General features: G+C 38.4%; 1 protein-coding gene across 1 annotated transcript; it reads left to right on the forward strand.

Moving 5' to 3' along the window:
- Window positions 1–712: 712 nt before the first annotated feature.
- Window positions 713–17,576, forward strand: LOC139716930 (uncharacterized). The gene is made up of 13 exons (XM_071628456.1): window positions 713–889; window positions 2,101–2,222; window positions 3,279–3,481; window positions 5,338–5,406; window positions 6,357–6,494; window positions 7,197–7,278; window positions 8,834–8,944; window positions 9,489–9,587; window positions 11,040–11,228; window positions 13,279–13,367; window positions 14,862–14,940; window positions 16,020–16,050; window positions 17,448–17,576. Exons 1-13 carry the CDS (start codon window positions 854–856, stop codon window positions 17,472–17,474), a joined length of 1,275 nt encoding a protein of 424 aa, XP_071484557.1. The 5' UTR covers window positions 713–853; the 3' UTR covers window positions 17,475–17,576.
- The last annotated feature ends 1,916 nt before the right edge of the window (window positions 17,577–19,492 follow it).

Consider the following 19,492-nt stretch of genomic DNA (forward strand, 5'->3'; position numbering starts at 1 on the left):
TTTGATCACTCTACAAGAGGCTATAGCTGTCGCTTCTGTCACACTCTAGCAAGGCGGGCACAACCCCCCCCCCCCCCGTCTTGTTTTGTTTTGTTTTGTTTTGCTTTGCTTTGTACATATTACACAGGAATACATAAGGGTCTTAACCGATAAGTTGCGCCAGAAAATGTTAAGTCATTGTTATTGTTGTTGTTATTGTTACTGGTTTAGGTTTTTTTTTTCTTGTCAGCTGATTAATCTTTAGGACTGATCAAGGAGGCAGAATAAACCGCATAGAAGAATTAAGAAGAACAACAAAAAGAAGAAGAAGAAGAAGAAGAAAGAAAGAAAAAAGGAAGAAGCCTAGAAGAAGAAAGAATGACTCAGGAGGAGGATCATCGGAGGAGGAGGAGGAGGAAGAGGAGATTTGTTGACACCTTTAGTTACCTACTTTGCAAGAAAGACTAACACATCGTCCGGTTCACGTTCTATGTAAAGGTTTTGTTGCAATTTGCATGATAACTAAAGTTGATGTCCCTTTGTGTTTTCATCATGTTTATCTCGATTTTTTATTTTTCCGACCGAACAGCACATAATGTACCAGTATAGGTTGAAAGAGAAACTGCTAACTTCCGGGACATTACGTAATGCAGTGACCCAAAACATTGCTTGGTTCCTCACCAGTCGAAGTCAACCGTGCGTAGAGAGCTAGCTAGTAAGAGGGAAACGTTGTGTGCATTGGATATCGGGTGTGTGTATCTACGAATTGGCCGTGGGACTGCTCAAACTTTGGTATCAACAAGGCTGTCGTACTCAAACAAAGTTGCCCAAAGTTGTCCGAACATCTTGAAATCCGGCAATAAAGGCAAAGACGATGGATTGCCACGATGATCTGAATCTTACGGTTCCTGTAAGTAGGGCCTAGATCGATCCCTAGCTACATTTTCTTACTTCTAATTTGTTGAATTGTAGTTGTACGTAGGTAGACTGTGTACACACTATGTTAGACATTCCGCTTCTGTATCAGTAGTATCCAGTATCACTCAGTCTATCACTACCGGTACACATGTATTATTACCACTGATTACAGTAAGTCGTTGGGAGTTGGATGTTCAAACTTACTCAACCTCTCCAGTTTAACTTGGCCTGCCTACTATCTATTACCACTTTATTCCCCCAAGCTAACAAACCATGATTTAGTTTACTAGATTCTTGCTAGTTAAGTAACTTAGGTATGCATGTTACTAATAATCATATTACTATTTGTTAGTTATTTGTTGTTATTTGACGTCCATTTCCGTGGATCTATTTCACTCCCTGGTAGGGTTGAACGTGGTACGTGTGTTTGTCTTTAGTGAGATTTGTCGCCGAAAATATAAGAAAAAAAAAATCAGCAGGTGGATGTCTTGAGAATAGAGAGATCCGGTAATCAACGGCCGTACGTGTAATTGAGGTCAGACTGTGTATAATAGATAGATCCAAAAAGTATAAATTGCAGTGTAGTGCCAACAGCTGGCCAATCTTGCTATCGCGTACATTGCTGCATGATTTGCAAAATGAAAATATTTTCTCCGACAGGTACATTTCTCCTTCATTTTCTTCTGCTGTATTCCAACAACCCCTTGCTCTGTCTCTTTCCTCTTTCTTTCTGTATAATATTCCCTATCTATCTCTCTATCTGTTATAATATGTTGGGACGTTGTGGCATAGTGGATAAGACTCCCGACTCCCGATCACAGGACCCGAGTTCGAATCCCGCCCAGTGCTTACTTCCTTGGACAAGATGTTTTACCCACTATATCCCTCGACCCAGGTGTATAAATGGGTAGCTGGCAACGCTAGGGTAGGCCCTAATATTCAATAATAATGGCAGGGGCCTTTGGTAGAACAGTGGCAACACTGAAGAGGCTACCCTGGATAAATGAGACCTTATTGTTATTATTGTTATCATTATCATTATTATCATTGTTATTATTTTATTATTATTATCATTATATAATTATTATTATTATTACATTATTATTATTATTATTATTATTATTATTATTATTATTATTATTATTATTATTATTGTTATTATTATTATTATTATTATAATATCTCTTGTCCCCACCCCCACAGCTGGACCCTTTGAAGGATTTCTTCACCTGCCCGGTGTGCATGTGTCTCTACCACATGACGGTGATGACGCCGTGTGGTCACCGTTACTGTGAGGGCTGCATCCTAGAGTGGATTGACAGAAGGTGAGACACAGCTCTAGTTGCAGACCTTTCTTCTATAACAGACTCAAGGTGGAGAGATCCGTCATGAAGGGTTAACACTCAGTCAGCAAGCACAAACTTAGCAGGTTGCACTCTACATTCTGTTTTGTCAAGCTTGAAGTACAAATCAGTTACTGTATACGCCATATATTTTGCGAGTCTAAATTTTCACGAATCGGGAATTCCCAATAATTTCGCGAGTGGTTAAATTCACGATCGTGGAGTTCTGTACTGAACGGAGAAGTGTACACGCTTACGTCACATACACATTGGGGGCAGAGTCAATATTTTCACATGTCTTTAATTTCGCGAATAGCACCTGACTCGCGAAATTCGCAAAAAAAGAAAACCCTCGCAAAATATTCGGCATATACAGTAGTTGATTTGATTGCAATGCCATGTATTTTGCCATGTATAGTGAATGAAATCATGACTTTACATTACCAACTTTTATTTGCCCCAAAGAAAGATGTGTACACATCATAAGATATCTCACAAATAAACATCCCCCCAATCCGGCAGAGAATAAAAAATAGTTCATATGCGGCAAGGTAGTGTACACAGACCAGTGTGTGATGGAAGAGGTTCATTTATCATTTAAAAGAAAGGACACTAGGGGGTTGCAGTTTATTTGATATTGTGGTGTTGCACTGTAGAAAATTGCTACATACATTGTAGTAACATTCAAATTCTGAAACATATTTAATAAAGAGTAGTCCTCTGAGTAATGCTTGTGCTTTCTCTGTCCTCTATTACTACAGTGCAATTATTCTCTGAGGATCTTATTCTCAACAAGCATTGCTTTTTGTTGTGCTTTTTGTTCCACTTTATATCTCACTGTCTCTTACCAACTAAGGAAATGCTATCTTTTGCTTATATAATCGTTATTGATATTATATTACTATTATGCTGCAGTATGTCTTAGTGCTTATTGGATGTAATATTGCTTGTTGTTTTTGTCTTGAATATGGAAGAGTACAATTTGAAAGTGAATAAAAAAAAAGCAATACCATTTCAATGTTAACTCTTCAAATTTAGGCACCGATGCCCCTGCTGTAATGCAGTGGTCAAGATCAGCGGTCTGGTCCGAGACACGGGATTCGATGGGTTAGTCAGCGTGATCACAAAGGAGCGAGATCGGGCGGAGGAGGCATATTTCACCAGTCTCATCGAGAAGTGCAACCCCAGCTCTGATGGGGAGGGGACGTCAGCAGGTGCTCCAGCATCATTTGTTCAGAGTGGTAAGGGGTGAAAATTACTGTGTCAGGATAGGAGAAGTCTTTTGTCCAGGTGGTGGTACAAAAAGCACATACCAGCTTCTGTGCAGAGTGTCCATTTCTTCCCATGCTATTTTATTTTTGATGTTGCGTGCCAAGCCGGTGACATGAAGAAACTAAGGAAAGTCTGTACATGTGTACCGTTTGTCCCCCCAAAAAAATTACAACGGGAACCTCCGCAATGATAACTTTAAAAATAGTGAATCAATCCAAATACAATTTTAGGGTATGAAACTATTACCCACGTCTTGCAGAAAACCCCATCCGCTTCGCTTCAGTGGTCAAAGAGAAATAAGGATTTTTGTAGAGCATGTCAGGAACCCCTTCCCTCCAAGTTCTGTTTATTGTGTTCAGACATTATTATGCAGTTCCAAGAGCATCCAGGTGCTAAACTTGGAAGAATCACATCCACGACATGCTTCACAGCGATTCATATTTCTCTGTGACCACTTAACCAAATTGAGTGGTGTTTTCTGCAAAATGTAGGTAAGGTGTTATATTTTTATACCCTGAAATAGCATTCAGACAGTGTAATCATATTGGAAGTTATCAATGCAAAAATCCTATTGTAATTTTTTGGGGACATACTGTATAGTTAATTTCTGTGTACTGATAAATGTGTTTGTTCAGAACTAGGATGTGGTTACACTCATTTTTAATCATGCAAATCTCTGAAAATTTGCTCTTGCTGCTATGCTGATGATATCAGAATATATTGTCACTCTTTCTAGGGGCTAGCATCCACTAAGAGCACTGAAAAGATTAGGTAAGATTGCGGAAGCAAATTATGTCATTTTGGCATTCTTCTGTTTGAGACACAGAAAAAGTGGGCGAGTCATTTTTTTTCATGGGACATTACTATGAATCACTGCGCACTGACTACAGAAATACCTTGAAGTTTTCAAGGAATCAGTTGTTCAGGGCACAATTGTCGAGCAAAATGCTGATTGTAGCTGGAAAGAGCAGACACATCTGGGATCTCACCAGGAATGCTAAAATCATGGACTAGGACAATCAGGACGACTTTCTGACAGCTGTTTAGATATCAGGGCAGACAATATGAGGAAATGATACAGAGAAATTCTGCACCAACTTTGGATTTTTCTCATACGTCTGCTAGCAGTGTTGTCTATATGTGCACTCTATGACCCCGTTTACAGTGAGTGAAAAGGCCAGGCTCGGCCGCGGCTGAGCCCAGCCTTCATTTCACTGTAAACGCGCAAAGGCCAAATGCGGTACCAAAATCGGCTGCGCATTTGGCCAAGCTCTGGAGGTAGTCTCGGCTGCGGCCGAGCCCAGCCTTCCCTCACTGTAAACGCAATCTGGGTCAAATGCAGTACCAAATTGTGACCGGTGGGCTCCCAATAATAGTCATTTGTTTACAAGCAGAGCGCCACTATGACAAAATATTGAAAGGGTTGAATGAAAAGACCGGGCCGAGCCCGGCACTGTAAATGGACAAAATTGCTGGGCCAAGTACCGCAATTGAGGCCAAGCTTGGCTGCAGCTCAGCCCGGCCCTGCATTGTAAGCGGGGTCTATGTGTTGTCCATGCCCCAGTGGATGCCAGGTTTGAGCAATTTCAAGAAAGACCAAAAAACGAAAAAAAAAAAACACAAAAAACTGCTTCATTACAAATACATCAGAATCTACCATGTTACTGGTACAAATACAAAAATGCACAGTTTATGCCATTATATTGACCACTATTGGTACTGTTCATCATGGCTGCTAATTACCGTGTGGAATTTATGTAATTTGCTGTTTTGATGAAACAGCTTTCAGTTATGATTTCTTGTTCTTTTTTTGTGTCACACAAAGAAGACATGGATGATGACATTCCTAAGAAGAGTGAACGACAGCTGTCTCCTGTTGAGGAGATCTTACAAAGTGAGTATTTAGTGCTTATTAATGATGGCTGTCTCGTTTTATATGTTTGGCAATGTTCCTTTGTTTGACATGTTTGACAGTGGCCTTTCAAATTACCCATTCACAGAGAACCTGAATTATACGCACTTCACCTACCTTTGCACAGAGCAATTCATAGCAATTTTTTTTTTCATGTTCAATTGATGTTAATTCTGGAGAATTTTTTCTTCTTTGAGAGTAATATTCCAAAGTAGCAAGGGGGAGGCAATCAACACATTTGCTGAATGTTTGTTAAAATTATTTCTTTGATGGCCGTTAAATTGTTTGTGCAGTCAAATCACATGTGACATTGTTAGTTTCTTTTGAAGATTTTGAACTTAAGCACACATAGTGATTTGTTTCAGCATTATAACATGTATGCATGCTGTACCTTGAGTAAAGTCCAGAACAATTTTAAATGAAACACACATTTTTTGTATGCATTATTAATTTGCCACAGTATCACCTATCTGCATGTATACATGCTTACTTGTGATGTAATTTTTAGCATCGAGAGCATGCACTAAGTAATGCCATTTCATTCTACAAGTGACTATGTTTTGTTTTCTTGAAGTACAAAAATTTTCATCAACTTTCCAGTACTGTAAAAGTGGAAAATTTTGCGGTGTTGAAATTTTCGCGCATTTCGCACAACCAGAAACTAGCGCGAAAATAAAAGCCCGCGAATACTTTTGCTTGCCATAATGTTCCTGTGCTTGACGTCTTGATTCCGCGGAATTAAAAAAACGCGAAACTCTTCTGACCTGGCCAAGCACGAAAAATAAGTCGCGTGAAAATATCCACTTTTACAGTACTTGGTTTTGACGTAACATGCGCGCCTGATTGTACATGTACTTCGATCACAAACATTGAAAAATCCTCAGGTGTTTAAAATGAATAAAATACCCTGCCTACTTTGTTCCATTTTCCAGAGCACATACGCATAGGGATTGTCGAGCATGAGAGGTACTACCGTAAGCTGAAGCGCCAGTTTGAGCGGCAGCTCGAGAACGCACAGATGGAGATCAGACAACTAGAAAATGCGACGGACGAGGCGGCCATTGCAGAAAGTAAGATTTGCCCAAGATTAATTTGTTGAAGACTAGTCCCATGTACATAAATGAAATGCGTGTTACAGCAAAATCAGCTCAGCTCAACAGGTTAATCACTGTAGCATCATCACAAGTGGCAAAAGTCGCCCATAGTGTCGATTCTTGTGGCAGTGTCTTTCTAAATAGTTGTTTGCCTTGAAGACCAAAAATAAAAGATTGTTCAAACATTGAGAAATTTTAAGTCGTGGGCTTAGATCATAAATAAAGTAAGTCCTACTGATATTGTTTGGTGATTGCTTACTTTTGAGATGTTGAAAATATATTGGAAAGTACATTAAAGTGTACTTTGACTTCATCGTTGCACTGTGCTGTTCACACATTGAAATTGGATATAAGGGAGATGAAGGGTATGGAGTGTTCAGCATGCACACAAATAACTTGGAAGGGAAATATGAACAAAGTTCAACTCTCAAACTTCATGAAAAATTTTATTGTAAATTTAATCCACATCATTCAGTCAAAGGTAACCGCTGTACAGATGAGATTTCATAAGCCATTGTCATATATCATACACACATTTTTTTTTTTTTTATTCCACAAGAATGAAAGCGCCCTGTGGTAAATAAGATCTAGTCCACGAATTTTACTATCTGCCCTCAGAGGAGCCCTTCATCTTTTGATATTTTTCTTGTTTTGCTGTATTTTCTTTGGCTCGAACAGAAAATTCTTGGCTGATGAAGAGGCAGGAATTGAAAGAGGAGTTCGAGAGATGCGTCAAACTCTTGGCGAAGACATATGACAAGTAAGAACAGCTTCACAAGATAGAGATTCATGACAAGTCATTCATTTTTCTTTAAAGTCTATGATGATGAGCATGACTGGGGCCTGCTTCATAAGATTGAGCGTAAGTCGCAATCAATCGCACATTGCATTTCTTAAACAACTTTGTGATGGATTGCAAATGACCCTCAATCTACTTAAGTTATGCTTGATTTTTCTTTAAATCAAGTGCAAGTGTCTCTATGAAACAGGACTTACGCTCAATATTGAACTTATGCTCGATTTACCGAGTTACGCTCAATAAATCAAGCGTAAGATCAATCGCAACTCTTTATGAAATAGGCTCCTGGTCTCTCATTGTTCCTTATTTTTGTCTGAGTCACTTGCTAGTTAACCTTAAATACATTCCAAATATAAGTTATTCTGATAAAAAAGAGTAAAATCTTACGAGTTCAACGGTAAGAATTTGACTGAAATCAGATGAAAAATAAGGAAGTGGTGACAATTTGAAATTTTGCCTTTTTCTGCAAAAACAGTTCTTGTACAGTGGATATGAATATGCAAATGAGTAAGCTGACCATGTCATACCATCACAATTTTCCAATGATCGTGTAAAAAAAAAAAAAAAAATGACAGAAATTCCATGTTTCAGTCATTGAAGTCTGAAACATGATGTTATTCCTGGTTGAATAACTTCAGAATAGTGATCAGTTAGATCAGTTAGATAATTACATTTGAATGAAATACTAGAAATTTCAAAGTTTTATGTGCAAACTATATTGCAAGTTGTGAGGGGATGACATGCTCACTTTGCCATTTGCATATTCATATTGACTGTTCAAGAACTGTTTCCCCCCAAATAGCAAAACTTTAAATGTCATAACTTCCTTATTTGTCATCCAGTTTCGAACGAAATCATACTGTTGAACTCGTAATATTTTACTCTTTCTTATCAGACTAACTTAGATTTGTTCTGGATTTTCCCTTTGAGTTTAATAGTTTTTGACCGGGCAATCAAGAGTTGTGTGTCTGGAAATTGTTGTAAACATATTTCTCTCTTAGTATCATTTTTTATGTGTATAATATGTATATTAAAATGCCTCCACATATTGACCACTGATGAGGCTGTTGACCAGTTGTGTGGCTATTAAAGACAGACACATAGGCTGACCATGGTCAGAACATGGATTTGAGATTGGGTGTGTCTTTCTAAATTGTGCATCTGCTATGAATTGTCCATGTATTTTATTACAGTGATACCAATGTAGATTACTGTCTTTGTATTATTTCGATGGAATTGGGGGAAAAATATGTGAGTGTATGTGTGCAAGTGTGTGTAGAGACTGTCCTTTTCATGCTTAGGCATACTTCAACAAAACTCTGTGATAGGTTTTGCATAGTGTGTTTACCTACACGTATCTATACAGAAAAGCAAAAGTATGGAAGCACACACACGGATAAAGACTAATTTATGTGAGGCAGGGACGTGATCTAAACTAAGCAGAATGTGCAGAGATGTTGGTATGCTTGTGTCATAGTGCCCTCTTGTTTCTCTCTCTCCCTCTCTGCCCCCTAAGGTACCTCACTGACCATCTACCAACCCTCGGCACACTGCCTGTCACCATCTTCTTCCGCCTGTATGGCAAAAGCGTGACCCTTGGCGACATGGTCATCCAGCCGCATGCTAGGTGAGATGACCATAGACTTGCACATATCTTATGATGACAGTCTGTATTACAACATAGTTCAAAATGACTGAATACATTATTTTTTTCTTCTTCATTTGAATGTCTGATTTAACTTGAGTCTAGTAGTTCTCAACCAAAATTTTGGGAGAAGTTCTTTATCAATATTAGAATGCACCTTTTTCTAGATTGAGCATAACTTGCATGCTTCTATGCCACTAATAACAGAAGGGAAAGGTGCATGCTTATGTCTTTTGTTAATCATATTACTTGAGCAGTGATTGACAGATGATGTCACTGGCAGAATCTTGGCTCGGAAGGTCTTTTGTTGGCATATTCAAGTAATCTGCAAAAAAATAGGTTCCAAATTATAAACTGTATAACACATATTAAGATTACACTTTGACCACATATAAGTGATGATCAGAGTATTATAAATAAATACAAATTGATGTGAATTTGCATTGCATAGTTTCTTGAATAATTTATAATGATTTTTTTTTTTACCCTCTCTCCTTTCATGTGTGTGTGTCTGTGTGTGTGTCAGTCTGTCATCCATCAAACAGGACTTGTTCATGAAGGTCAGAGAGAAGCAAGACCGAGTAGCAGTGTACAAGGATGAGAACGTCCACTACCTCCTCATCAGGTAAAATCATTTCACAAGGAGCCAAGCTATGCAGTACTGTGTATGACTGGAATGTTTGATTTTGTTATTTTGATTACGAAAATAATGACAATGGAAACAAAAATATGTCCCGCATGAACTATCCCAGACCAGAACACTAGTGCTGCAATATCAAGTGACTACTAGTAGTAGAGCCCTGATGCCATAGACATGTAGGTAGTGATTTGATCTCATTTCAAGCAGTGTTTGAGCAAAATTGTTTGTTTGAGAATTCATGCTTTCTTTGGAATGTTTGTGTTTTTTTTTTCTTCTTATCATTATAATGAGAAGATGACAAAGTGTGTAGTTACCAATCGCAAAATCTGTGTGATCAATTGCTATTTGTGAGAATATCAGCATGTACAGATATGAGGTGTGATGCACAGCTTGATTCTACCTACAGATCACTAAACATTCAGATCGGATGCATATACAGATTGCTACTAATTGTTGGAGTTCCCAAGGCATGGCCAATTCACTCCATACATGATTTGTTATGAGAATCATTTCACAAAGCCAAGTAAATTTCGGTCATTGTTAATTACCATTGTTCCTTTAACCCGTTGAGGACGAGTTCGAGTATACTCGGGCAGGTATCTACGGGAAATGTGTGTTGTAGCAAAATCAGTCCGGCATCAACGGGTTAATAGCTGTAGTCTTCTCTCGATTCTTTCTTCTGCATGTGGTCAGAAAGCTGATATTATGTGAAAGGAATAAACAGGTAGTGGAAAACACATTTGCTATGTCACTTTGATTTTTTAAATTATAAAGATGACGATGATGATGATGATGATGATGAAACTGCATTTATATGGAGCCATATTACCTGTACTTCCTTCCTGTAATTTTTTTATGGGATAGGATCAGTCTTTAAACAAAATAATTTGAATATTTTTGGCTGGATATATTTGACCATCATTATATCAGTAGCCAAGTTTATCAGGAGACATGCCATTCTCGCCTGGAGAACTTGAAATGGTAGTTTGTGGTCAAATACAGTTTCTTAAACTTTTATGTATATTGTAACCAGAGGAAATTGAATGTGAGATGGTTTCCCCGTTCATGTTCTAAAATAAATAAAACTACAAACGAGCCTAGTTCGGCTCATATCATTAGAGGTCACAAATGCAAGTACAGTGCTTGAATGATATGCAGTGCACTCCCATTATAACAAACACAGTTATAACAAAATTCTGGTTACGATGAATTTACAATTCAAGCCGCAATATTATCTACTCTGTGTTTTCTTAATTGTTTATTTGTTTGGTAATAGCGAAATTTCAATATAATGAAAGAAAATTGCAAGTCCTGAGGACTTTGTAATAATGGGAGTCCACTGTAAATGTATTAGCATCTTGCAGCTGTCTGTGAAAATTGTGAAGAAACAGCTGCTTGATTTTTATTTTCTCCCCACCCCCTCCCATGGTTCCCCAGGCCATATGCCAGGGGTCACATCATGGTGGACGAAGCCCTGGTGGCCACGCTACTGAGCAGACCGAACCCATACTCCAGTGACCCCTCCGACCTCGTCTGTCTCTTATCCAAGGATAGCATCCCTGTCTTAGAGTACAGCATCCAGCCTGGCAGCCACATCGTCATCTTTGGGGATGTCAAGCTGCGCAGGTACAGCAGAAATGTTGAATTCTCAGGGTGGAGGATTGCATGAGATGATATACTAATGATGCACAGGAAAGAGTGCGTTAGTGAAGGTGCGGCGCACTCGAGAGTATTGACACCATTGTCAATACTCGAGAGTGCGCCGCACCTTCACTTACGCCACGAAATAATCCTGTCATCATTAGTTTTATAAAATGGGTCTATGAGTTATTTACTTACCTATAAACGTCGAAGGGAAGTAAACGTCAACCAAATTCAAGATGAAGAAGTAGTGAAGTGAAGACGTCGAAGTGAAGTGAACGTCGAAGTGAAGTGAACGTCAACCAAATTGAAGATGAACAGTGAAATGAAGACTAATACAAACATCAACTCATGTACAAGTTCGTAGTGCACCTCGCAGTTCTGGAAATGGAAGTGAGGTGCACTAGAAGTGCGAACTTGAGGTGAGTTTTGTAAAATGGAGACACTTCGATACCGATACTCCTGAACCTGACTCTGCGTCTGAGAACTCTGAATAGAAATTGACATTTCCTCTGACTCTGTTCCATGATCATGACGATTATGTTCTTCACCAGCAATAGTAGTAGATCTAACAGTAGTAACACTGGCATCAGAAAGATCATGTCTTTGAAGTTCTACGCTCTTCTTGGACTGTGCTTTACAAGAACTGCCTTGTGCACTCTATTTCAGCTTTACAAGAACTGCCTTGTACACTCTATTGCTTTTCGGAAATGTGCTTTTGTCACAAATGTCAAAATCTTGTTCGTCTAGATAGTGACGCTGTACTGCATAGGTCTACCTGATTGACTGAATACTACGTTTGCTGTACATACGATGTGCCGTCCTCCTTCCTTGATCCATATTTCACGGGAAATATCAGTCAATGAAGTCTTGGTAAATTTCACAAAGGCCTCAAATCTTTGCCATCCGAATTTCAGAGACCGCTTCGTGCTCGCCGAATCAGTTCCATTGATTAATTCATCCAATTCCTCGTCATTTAACAGTTCAAATTGCGCCTGCAACGGATCCGAGCTGGAGGCAGCCATTTTTCGTTCGTTTCGCTGGGCTATCGATATCGCGATATCTAACCTCTGGACTTCGCATATTTAGCATTGCAGGCACTGCAATTCAAAGGAGCCGCGCGCACAGACGATCGGCAATTTACCATAGGATTACAGGCGGTGCAATTGTACTGAAGTAAAGGAAGGAGGTGTGTCTCATTTCAGCACTTCCTCTGGCCTATTGGCTACATTCTTGAACCCATTTTATAATAAACTCTAATGAGATTTCATAGACTCATTAGTCATTCTATCTCATCTAAATCAACATAAAAGAATGCATCAGAGACTCCAACTCTCCCGTTTTCGACGGAAGATCTCCCGCCGAAAACCCGTTTTTGCAAAATCTTCCGTTCTTCCGTTTGAGATTTAATTTCTCCCGCCCTGGCTCAATGTCTCCCGTTGGAAAGGATTTCTTACTTATTGCTATTGTATGTTCGGGATAGCACCAGAGAGCATCTATAACCCTAGGAACTTCGCGCTTCGCACACATAAACTTGGAGTCTCCCGGTTGCTAGGGGTTTCAGGCGGGAGAATCTCCAGATCAGAAGGTGCTTCGGGTTGGAGTCTCTGATGCATGGACATTGTACAAGTCAAAATTAATGTTCAGTGGAGATGAAGGTCCAATTCTCTGCGCTATGGGTTGTAATGGTGATGATAAGAAATCATTGTTGAGCGCACAAACTATATTTTTGTATTTTACTGTGTTGCAAGAGCTTAATGTCATTTTGCTGCACGGACCTAAATAATCTATTAAATGAATATTAAGTTGATATTAAAACATATCAATCTATTATCTATTATCTATTATACTGTATTATACTGGTAGTGTGAGGGAGTTTGAGTGAATTTACTTACTGTAAACAGTATCGCGCTTGAATACAATGTACTGTTTGAAATGGCCACCCGATGTCGGTGTGATTAGCATCTTCTAGGCGTCTTTTTCCACAAATCCCACACCTGCAATTGAAATGTCAGATATGATTTCCATTTTCCAGTGAGCTTCCGAAGCCGTGTTTTGCATTTCTCTTCGAGGAGGGTGAAGAGAAGACGGACTACTTCTCCTGCAAAGAGTGTAAATTCAACTGTAAGTAAAAGATGTTTATTTCTTCATTTGTTTATGTATTTATTTATGTATTTATTCATTCATTCACTCATTCATTCATTCATTCATTCATTCATTCATTCATTCATTCATTCATTCATTCATTTATTCATTCATTCATCCATCCATCCATCCATCCATCCATCCATCCATCCATCCATCCATTCATTCATTCATTCATTCATTCATTCATTCATTCATTCATTCATTCATTCATTCATCCATCCATCCATCCATCCATCCATCCATCCATCCATCCATCCATCCATCCATCCATCCATCCATTCATTCATTCATTCATTCATTCATTCATTCATTCATTCATTCATTCATTCATTCGTTTAGTCTTATTACAACAGGTCAGCCCCATCAGTAGGCAGGTACTGTTCCTCCTGGGGGCCCTGCACATACAAGCCTAACAGTGACATGTACAAAGATGTACAACAATTCTAGACGTACATGTAGTGCAACCATGACTTACAAATTATTAGTCATTTATGGAGCCGTTTGTTCCAATCCTTGGTTTCCTATGCCTTTAGGCCTTGGGCAAAGAAGAAATTGCAAAACCCTGTCAGATATAAGAAGTGTGCCATTCCCATGAAAAGACCATTGGGATATGAAAGGAACTAGGTGAATACAAAGTCTATTTTGCTGACAGTTTATTTTTGGGTTATCTCTTCTAATTGGTAAAGAATGTGTGCAATTATATGTGATGATAATCAATTACAGCTATAACTCAAAACTAACATAGTTCATAACTTTTACAGGTAAGTTGGTTATCACACTAGTCAATACTGCTTTTCTGACCATGAGAGTTTGTCATGTAGCAGTTCCCAGATATCTTTATTATGGCCTAGGTTATCTTACCCTGGATTGGTGATAAAATTCTGTCTTTACTTCAATTTTGATATGGACTACTGTTTGGCAAGCATTTTAGAGATCATTTGTGAATTCAGGAAGGTCTGTCAACACCATTTAAGTGAAACAACTTAAAATGTCTTGGTTGCAGGAACATTGGTAGCACAAAAGTTCATCTCGTAGTTCTAAGAGTAAATAGCATATGTTGTATATGTAGAGATGACAACTGGTGACCTTTTTTGCGCTATTTTGTGTTTTTGTTAAAGCCGTAAATACTTGCAGGTTTCCTAGGAAATACTGTTTTCCCCAGATTGTATACCACATGTTTAATGCATGAAAGGTGAAAATACTGTTCCACAAAAAAAATTGCCTTTTTAGCCTTCAGAATACTACAGTGCTGTTAACAAGGTTTGCACACCCCTCTGTATCAGTATGTAGGGGTTTTTGTTCCATTTTATGATTTCCTCTGTTTTGTAGTCTAGTAGGAATCTCCTAACAATATCTTGTGTAATCCATTGTCTACCAGAACTTGAAGAATCCTGCCGAAAGTCTTTGACAATTTGAGAGTTTGGTAGAAAAGGGGTTAATTCATCCATGCCACTCCTCTTCTCTCTGCAGGGATATGCCGCTCATGCAAGGAGCACTGTCACAAGGACCATGAGACTGCGCCGTACGTGATGGGACACCAGCCGACATGGTGAGACAGTCGTTTGCAGTGGGAAGGGACGGGACATACAATTGTAGTAGAAACTTTGGGTTGTGTGGTGTGGAGACACTCCATTTGGTGATCCCGTAATTACTGTAAAAGTGGTAATTTTCTGTTGTGTGGAAGTTTTCACACATTTTGTGAGACATGAAACTAGTGCAAAAATAAAAGTGTGTGAAATTTTTACTTTTTATATCTAATATGTAAAATTATTTGTATCTTTAATCTCAAGAATGGTATATATGCTAAAAGTAGTTGTGAATCAATCTTGCATGGCTATACAGTGCACTCCCGTTACAACGAACACGGTTATAACGAAATTTCGTTATAACAAAGTAAATCTTCTGGTCCCAAAATTATCACCATTAAAGTCTATGGTACAAAATTCGCTTATAACGAACACGGTTATAGCAAAATTTCCTTTATAACAAAGTCTTTTCTGAGCTCCACAGACAAAGAGAAACAAAAGAAATGTGCTCCGTTATAACGAAATGCGAATTGCTTTCGAAAATACGTAGCGGAACAAGCATTTATAGCGTCTCTGCATGGGTGAATGCTTCACACCACTGTGTGTTCGCTCCTTGTGTCACGCACAGTTTCTGAGGGGAACTTGCGTTTATTATTGTAATACAGTTATCCCATCACATTTCACATAGCTTTCCAGTGTATGATGAGTATTCAGCAAACATAATATGATATATATACGTGGTTCCTTGTTTTCGTTATATATTGGTTTTGTTCGGTTATAACGAAATTTCGTTATAACGAAAGAAAACTGCCGGTCCCGAGCATTTCGTTATAACGGGAGTGCACTGTAATACACCACTTGTCCTGAGTGTTTGTTTGCTAGTCTTGAAGCAAGAGTGAATTTGGTGTAATCTGTCATAGTGCATACCAGTGAACTTTTTCCATAGTACTGGTGTGTGCTGCCAAGTTGTTAAGGGCTGTGGCTGTGTGTAAAATACCAAACACACACATTTCAGCTCTGATTTACAATTGTTTGGAACCTTTAATGTCAATTCCTGTGAATAATATTATTCTTGACCATATTTTTCTCCTTCCTTCTTCAGGGCATGCTGTTACTGTCCAAGGAAGAAAAAGGTAGGCTGTGTCTGTCACATAGCATTTTTATGCTTTTATGCTGAGCTTTCGATCTTAGCAGAATCTTTATCAGAGTCAAAATGACATTGTTACGCTTGTCTGATACATTATCCATACAGTGGCAGTCACTAAAATGTCTCTGGCTTTCATAAGGCAATGGGAGTATGTTTGTCTGATTAATGTTCGATACATTTTTCTTTGTCCTTTTCATAGCTTCCCTGGTTGTATAATCCCACCGTGTAATGATTCATAATGTCATCAGATTTTGCCATTGGAAATAGACATTTCTCAGCATTTTGCAAAGTTCTGTAAACTGACTTTATTGCACTTACGTGATGCTGTTACATGTAGGACTTACCATGCTTCATTCAGTGGCGGATCCAGAGAGGGGCGCACCAGGCGCGTGCCCCCTTTTTATAAATTTTTCAAACGAAAGAAACAAAATGAAGAAATTGGGGGCACATGCCCCCCCCCCCTTTAATTTTGTAAAGGCGCCTCCCCTGTACAGAATTCCTGGATCCGCCCCTGTCTTGTGAAGTGGTCAGGAAATAGAGTGATCCCACTCTCCTTCCAGCCTATATTATGGACTAGAACAATTTTTAAGCATTCTTCTGTAAGAAATATCCAGTTGACATATTTTCCTCTTTGGTAGAACTATAGATTAAGGATAGAAAAGCTTAGCAACACATCCATTAGTAGCTTGTCGGTATTAGATTAATTATATTTGACTCTTGTCTGCAACATCTGTCAACTTATTAGGACCTTTTATTTTCAATTGTTTTGCAATTAACTGTAAAGTAGCAGCAATCAAGTTAGATTGGGCATCACAGTTTAAACTGTCTATGATATCTACGTCTTTGAATGTTTCTGAAACAGATGTATGGTGCTATGCAAATGCTGTGGATCATCATCATCATCATCATGTTAGTTGGACTGTGGCTTTTGTGTGCCAGTTGATAGATGAATCTTAATGGGATCATATAGTTTTAGTTGAGACCTAACTTCAGGTTTCTAACATTTTTGGTGAGATATTGAGAAATCTCTTATGAAATACGAAAGAGCATGTAATTCCATGAGGAATTTAACGTTTATTTGATGAAAATTGGGTTTGAAATGGCTGAGATATCCAAAACAGAGCAATTCTAATAAGTGTGGGACCCACACTTTATTACGATCGCTTTGTTTTACTTTGTTTTTGGATGTTTCAGTCATTCCAAACCCGATTTTCATCAAATAAACTTTGAATTCCTCTTAAAATGGTATGCTCTGTACTATATTATAAGTGTTTTCTTGGTATGTCGCAAAACGTTAAAGCCAAATTCTCGTCTCCACCAATATAATACTGTACCATCCCTTTGATATGTGTCTCTCTCGTTTGTCCATCATTTTTTTCACAGTGTCTTCTACAGGACCAGTGCCACTAGAGGACATGAAATCCTGCTGCAGTCAACCCTTGCCACCCACTGGAAAGCTAGGCTGGGAATACTGATGACAGTAGGCACTAGATATGCAGCTACTAAAAAAGCAATGAACTTGCTCTATACCTCTCTAGTAGGTCCTACATGTACAGCATGTAGATGGTCTGTGTTTAACCTGTTGAGGACGAGTCCGGAGTATACTTGGGCAGGTGTCCATGGGAAGTGCATGTTGTCGCAAAATCAGCCAGTCCTCAATGGGTTAAGGTATATTGAAGACAAATCATTATCTCTGATGTGGAATTATGTACTGGTAAGCATTTGTGGCGGGAATTAAGAGAGTATAGCATACAGTTTTGGGAGTGAAGTGATTTCATTTGGGCAGCTGGTGTATAGAGGCTTTTTTAGTATGAAAACAAATTGAGTTCTCCGTTTTCTTGCTTTCTTTTTTAGGAAGAAATCTGATTGTAACTTGCATATGGCACAAAGTGCAGTGATTTATACTTCAAAGCAAGCTTTCTCTAGCACACAAGACAACCAAAATCCCATGAATGAAGAGAAAATGCTGTACTTTCATCTGTAGGAGGTGCTGGAAATATTTTCTCTATGTTGGCCGACAATCGTTAACCCTGATCCCGACTCCTTATAATGCTTATTTATCGAGTACAACTCCCAGAGGTGACATGGTGCTTCTCTTTTGAGTTTGCTCAATGTGTGTGTTGGCTTCTGTCGTGGAACAAACACAGTGTCTATTTAGACATCTTCATTTGTCACCTGTCACAGGCATTCATATGTGGAACACCTCCCACCTATAGGGAACAATCCCGTCTTTCAGCAGTGTTACTAGATGTGGTCTTGACCCATACAAATTAAAAAAAAAATCATCTAAAGCCTTAGTGAGAAAGAACCTTAAGTTTTCATCCTATCTCAATTTAGATTTTTAAATTTGTTACTGGAAACTCTGTAAAAGTAATCTAATGGATCTGAGAGATATGATTATGTTGGCTATTTAGTGTCTGGCATTCTCTGAATTTCATCACATGTAGTGGAATTCAGTGATTTGTTACTTGCCTTTATGGGAGTGAATTCTCATTAAAAATATCCTAATTGGGATGCATTAAATCACTTGTATCAAACTTTTTTTCCAGTGGCTTTAAGAGGCAATACAATGCAAAGACAACTGCACATTGGGCAGGAGAAAATTGTGTTGTTATAATCAGAATTTGTTATATCGGTGTTCTTCATAAGAGTCCACTGTAGTACAGGTGTAGTGATAAAATGTGACTAGTGCAAATAGAAAATCATAAAATTGACAGTACTGTTCAGTCCTACTCAGTGGTCTGTGAGGTAGTAGCGTAACACTAAACCGTACAACTCCTTGTGTAAGATTTTGATTGTTTGGGAAGAGAATGGGTAAAAAAAAAATTGCATAATGAGGACTTTTGTCGTTGTTGTTGCGTTTAACTGCTATTATACAGAATTTGTGAGAAACATGTCATGCAATGTTTACATTTTACATGTCACACAGTCATCAACTGTGTGAATAAGGAACACAAACTTAATTACAAATTTATTATTAATATGTCTCACAGGATGATGTCATGAAGTTTGATGAATACTGTCTACCTCATGCAGCATTTGTTACAGTCAGTAGCTATGGACCTGCCCCAGATTAATATTTATATAATCTCCATTTGGGACCAGAAGTACATTTATACATGCACCGTTTCGATCAACTTTAAAGAAAACCAAAACCCCAATAAAAGTGTGGATTGAGTGAGAATAGTACATGTAGTATTAATAGAACACATCAATGAACTTTTGAAGAAAATTGTACAGGGGAAAAGAAATGAAATTTAAAATTTTTTGGTGCCATCGTTGCTGCATAAGCTGACTCCTACACTTCATGACGTCATTATGGACAACAATATAAAGAAAGTCTAAAGAAAATTCAACATATTTTTAGTTACTAGCATAATGAAAGAGCACTTGGCTTACCTGTTTAAGAAAGCAGGGGGAATATTACC

The sequence above is a fragment of the Diadema antillarum genome, unplaced genomic scaffold (genome assembly GCF_040938485.1).
Source record: "Diadema antillarum isolate AM-2024a unplaced genomic scaffold, OU_Dant_1.0 scf00000071, whole genome shotgun sequence".
NCBI classification, from domain to species: Eukaryota; Metazoa; Echinodermata; class Echinoidea; order Diadematoida; family Diadematidae; genus Diadema; species Diadema antillarum.

Excerpts from the sequence above, each read along its gene's own strand:
- LOC139716930 (XM_071628456.1), top strand. The coding sequence starts at position 854 with ATGGATTGCCACGATGATCTGAATCTTACGGTTCCT. Across the intron at positions 6,495-7,196 it reads CGAGGCGGCCATTGCAGAAA|AAAATTCTTGGCTGATGAAG; the intron begins GTAAGATTTGCC and ends TGGCTCGAACAG. Across the intron at positions 14,941-16,019 it reads ATGGGACACCAGCCGACATG|GGCATGCTGTTACTGTCCAA; the intron begins GTGAGACAGTCG and ends TTCCTTCTTCAG.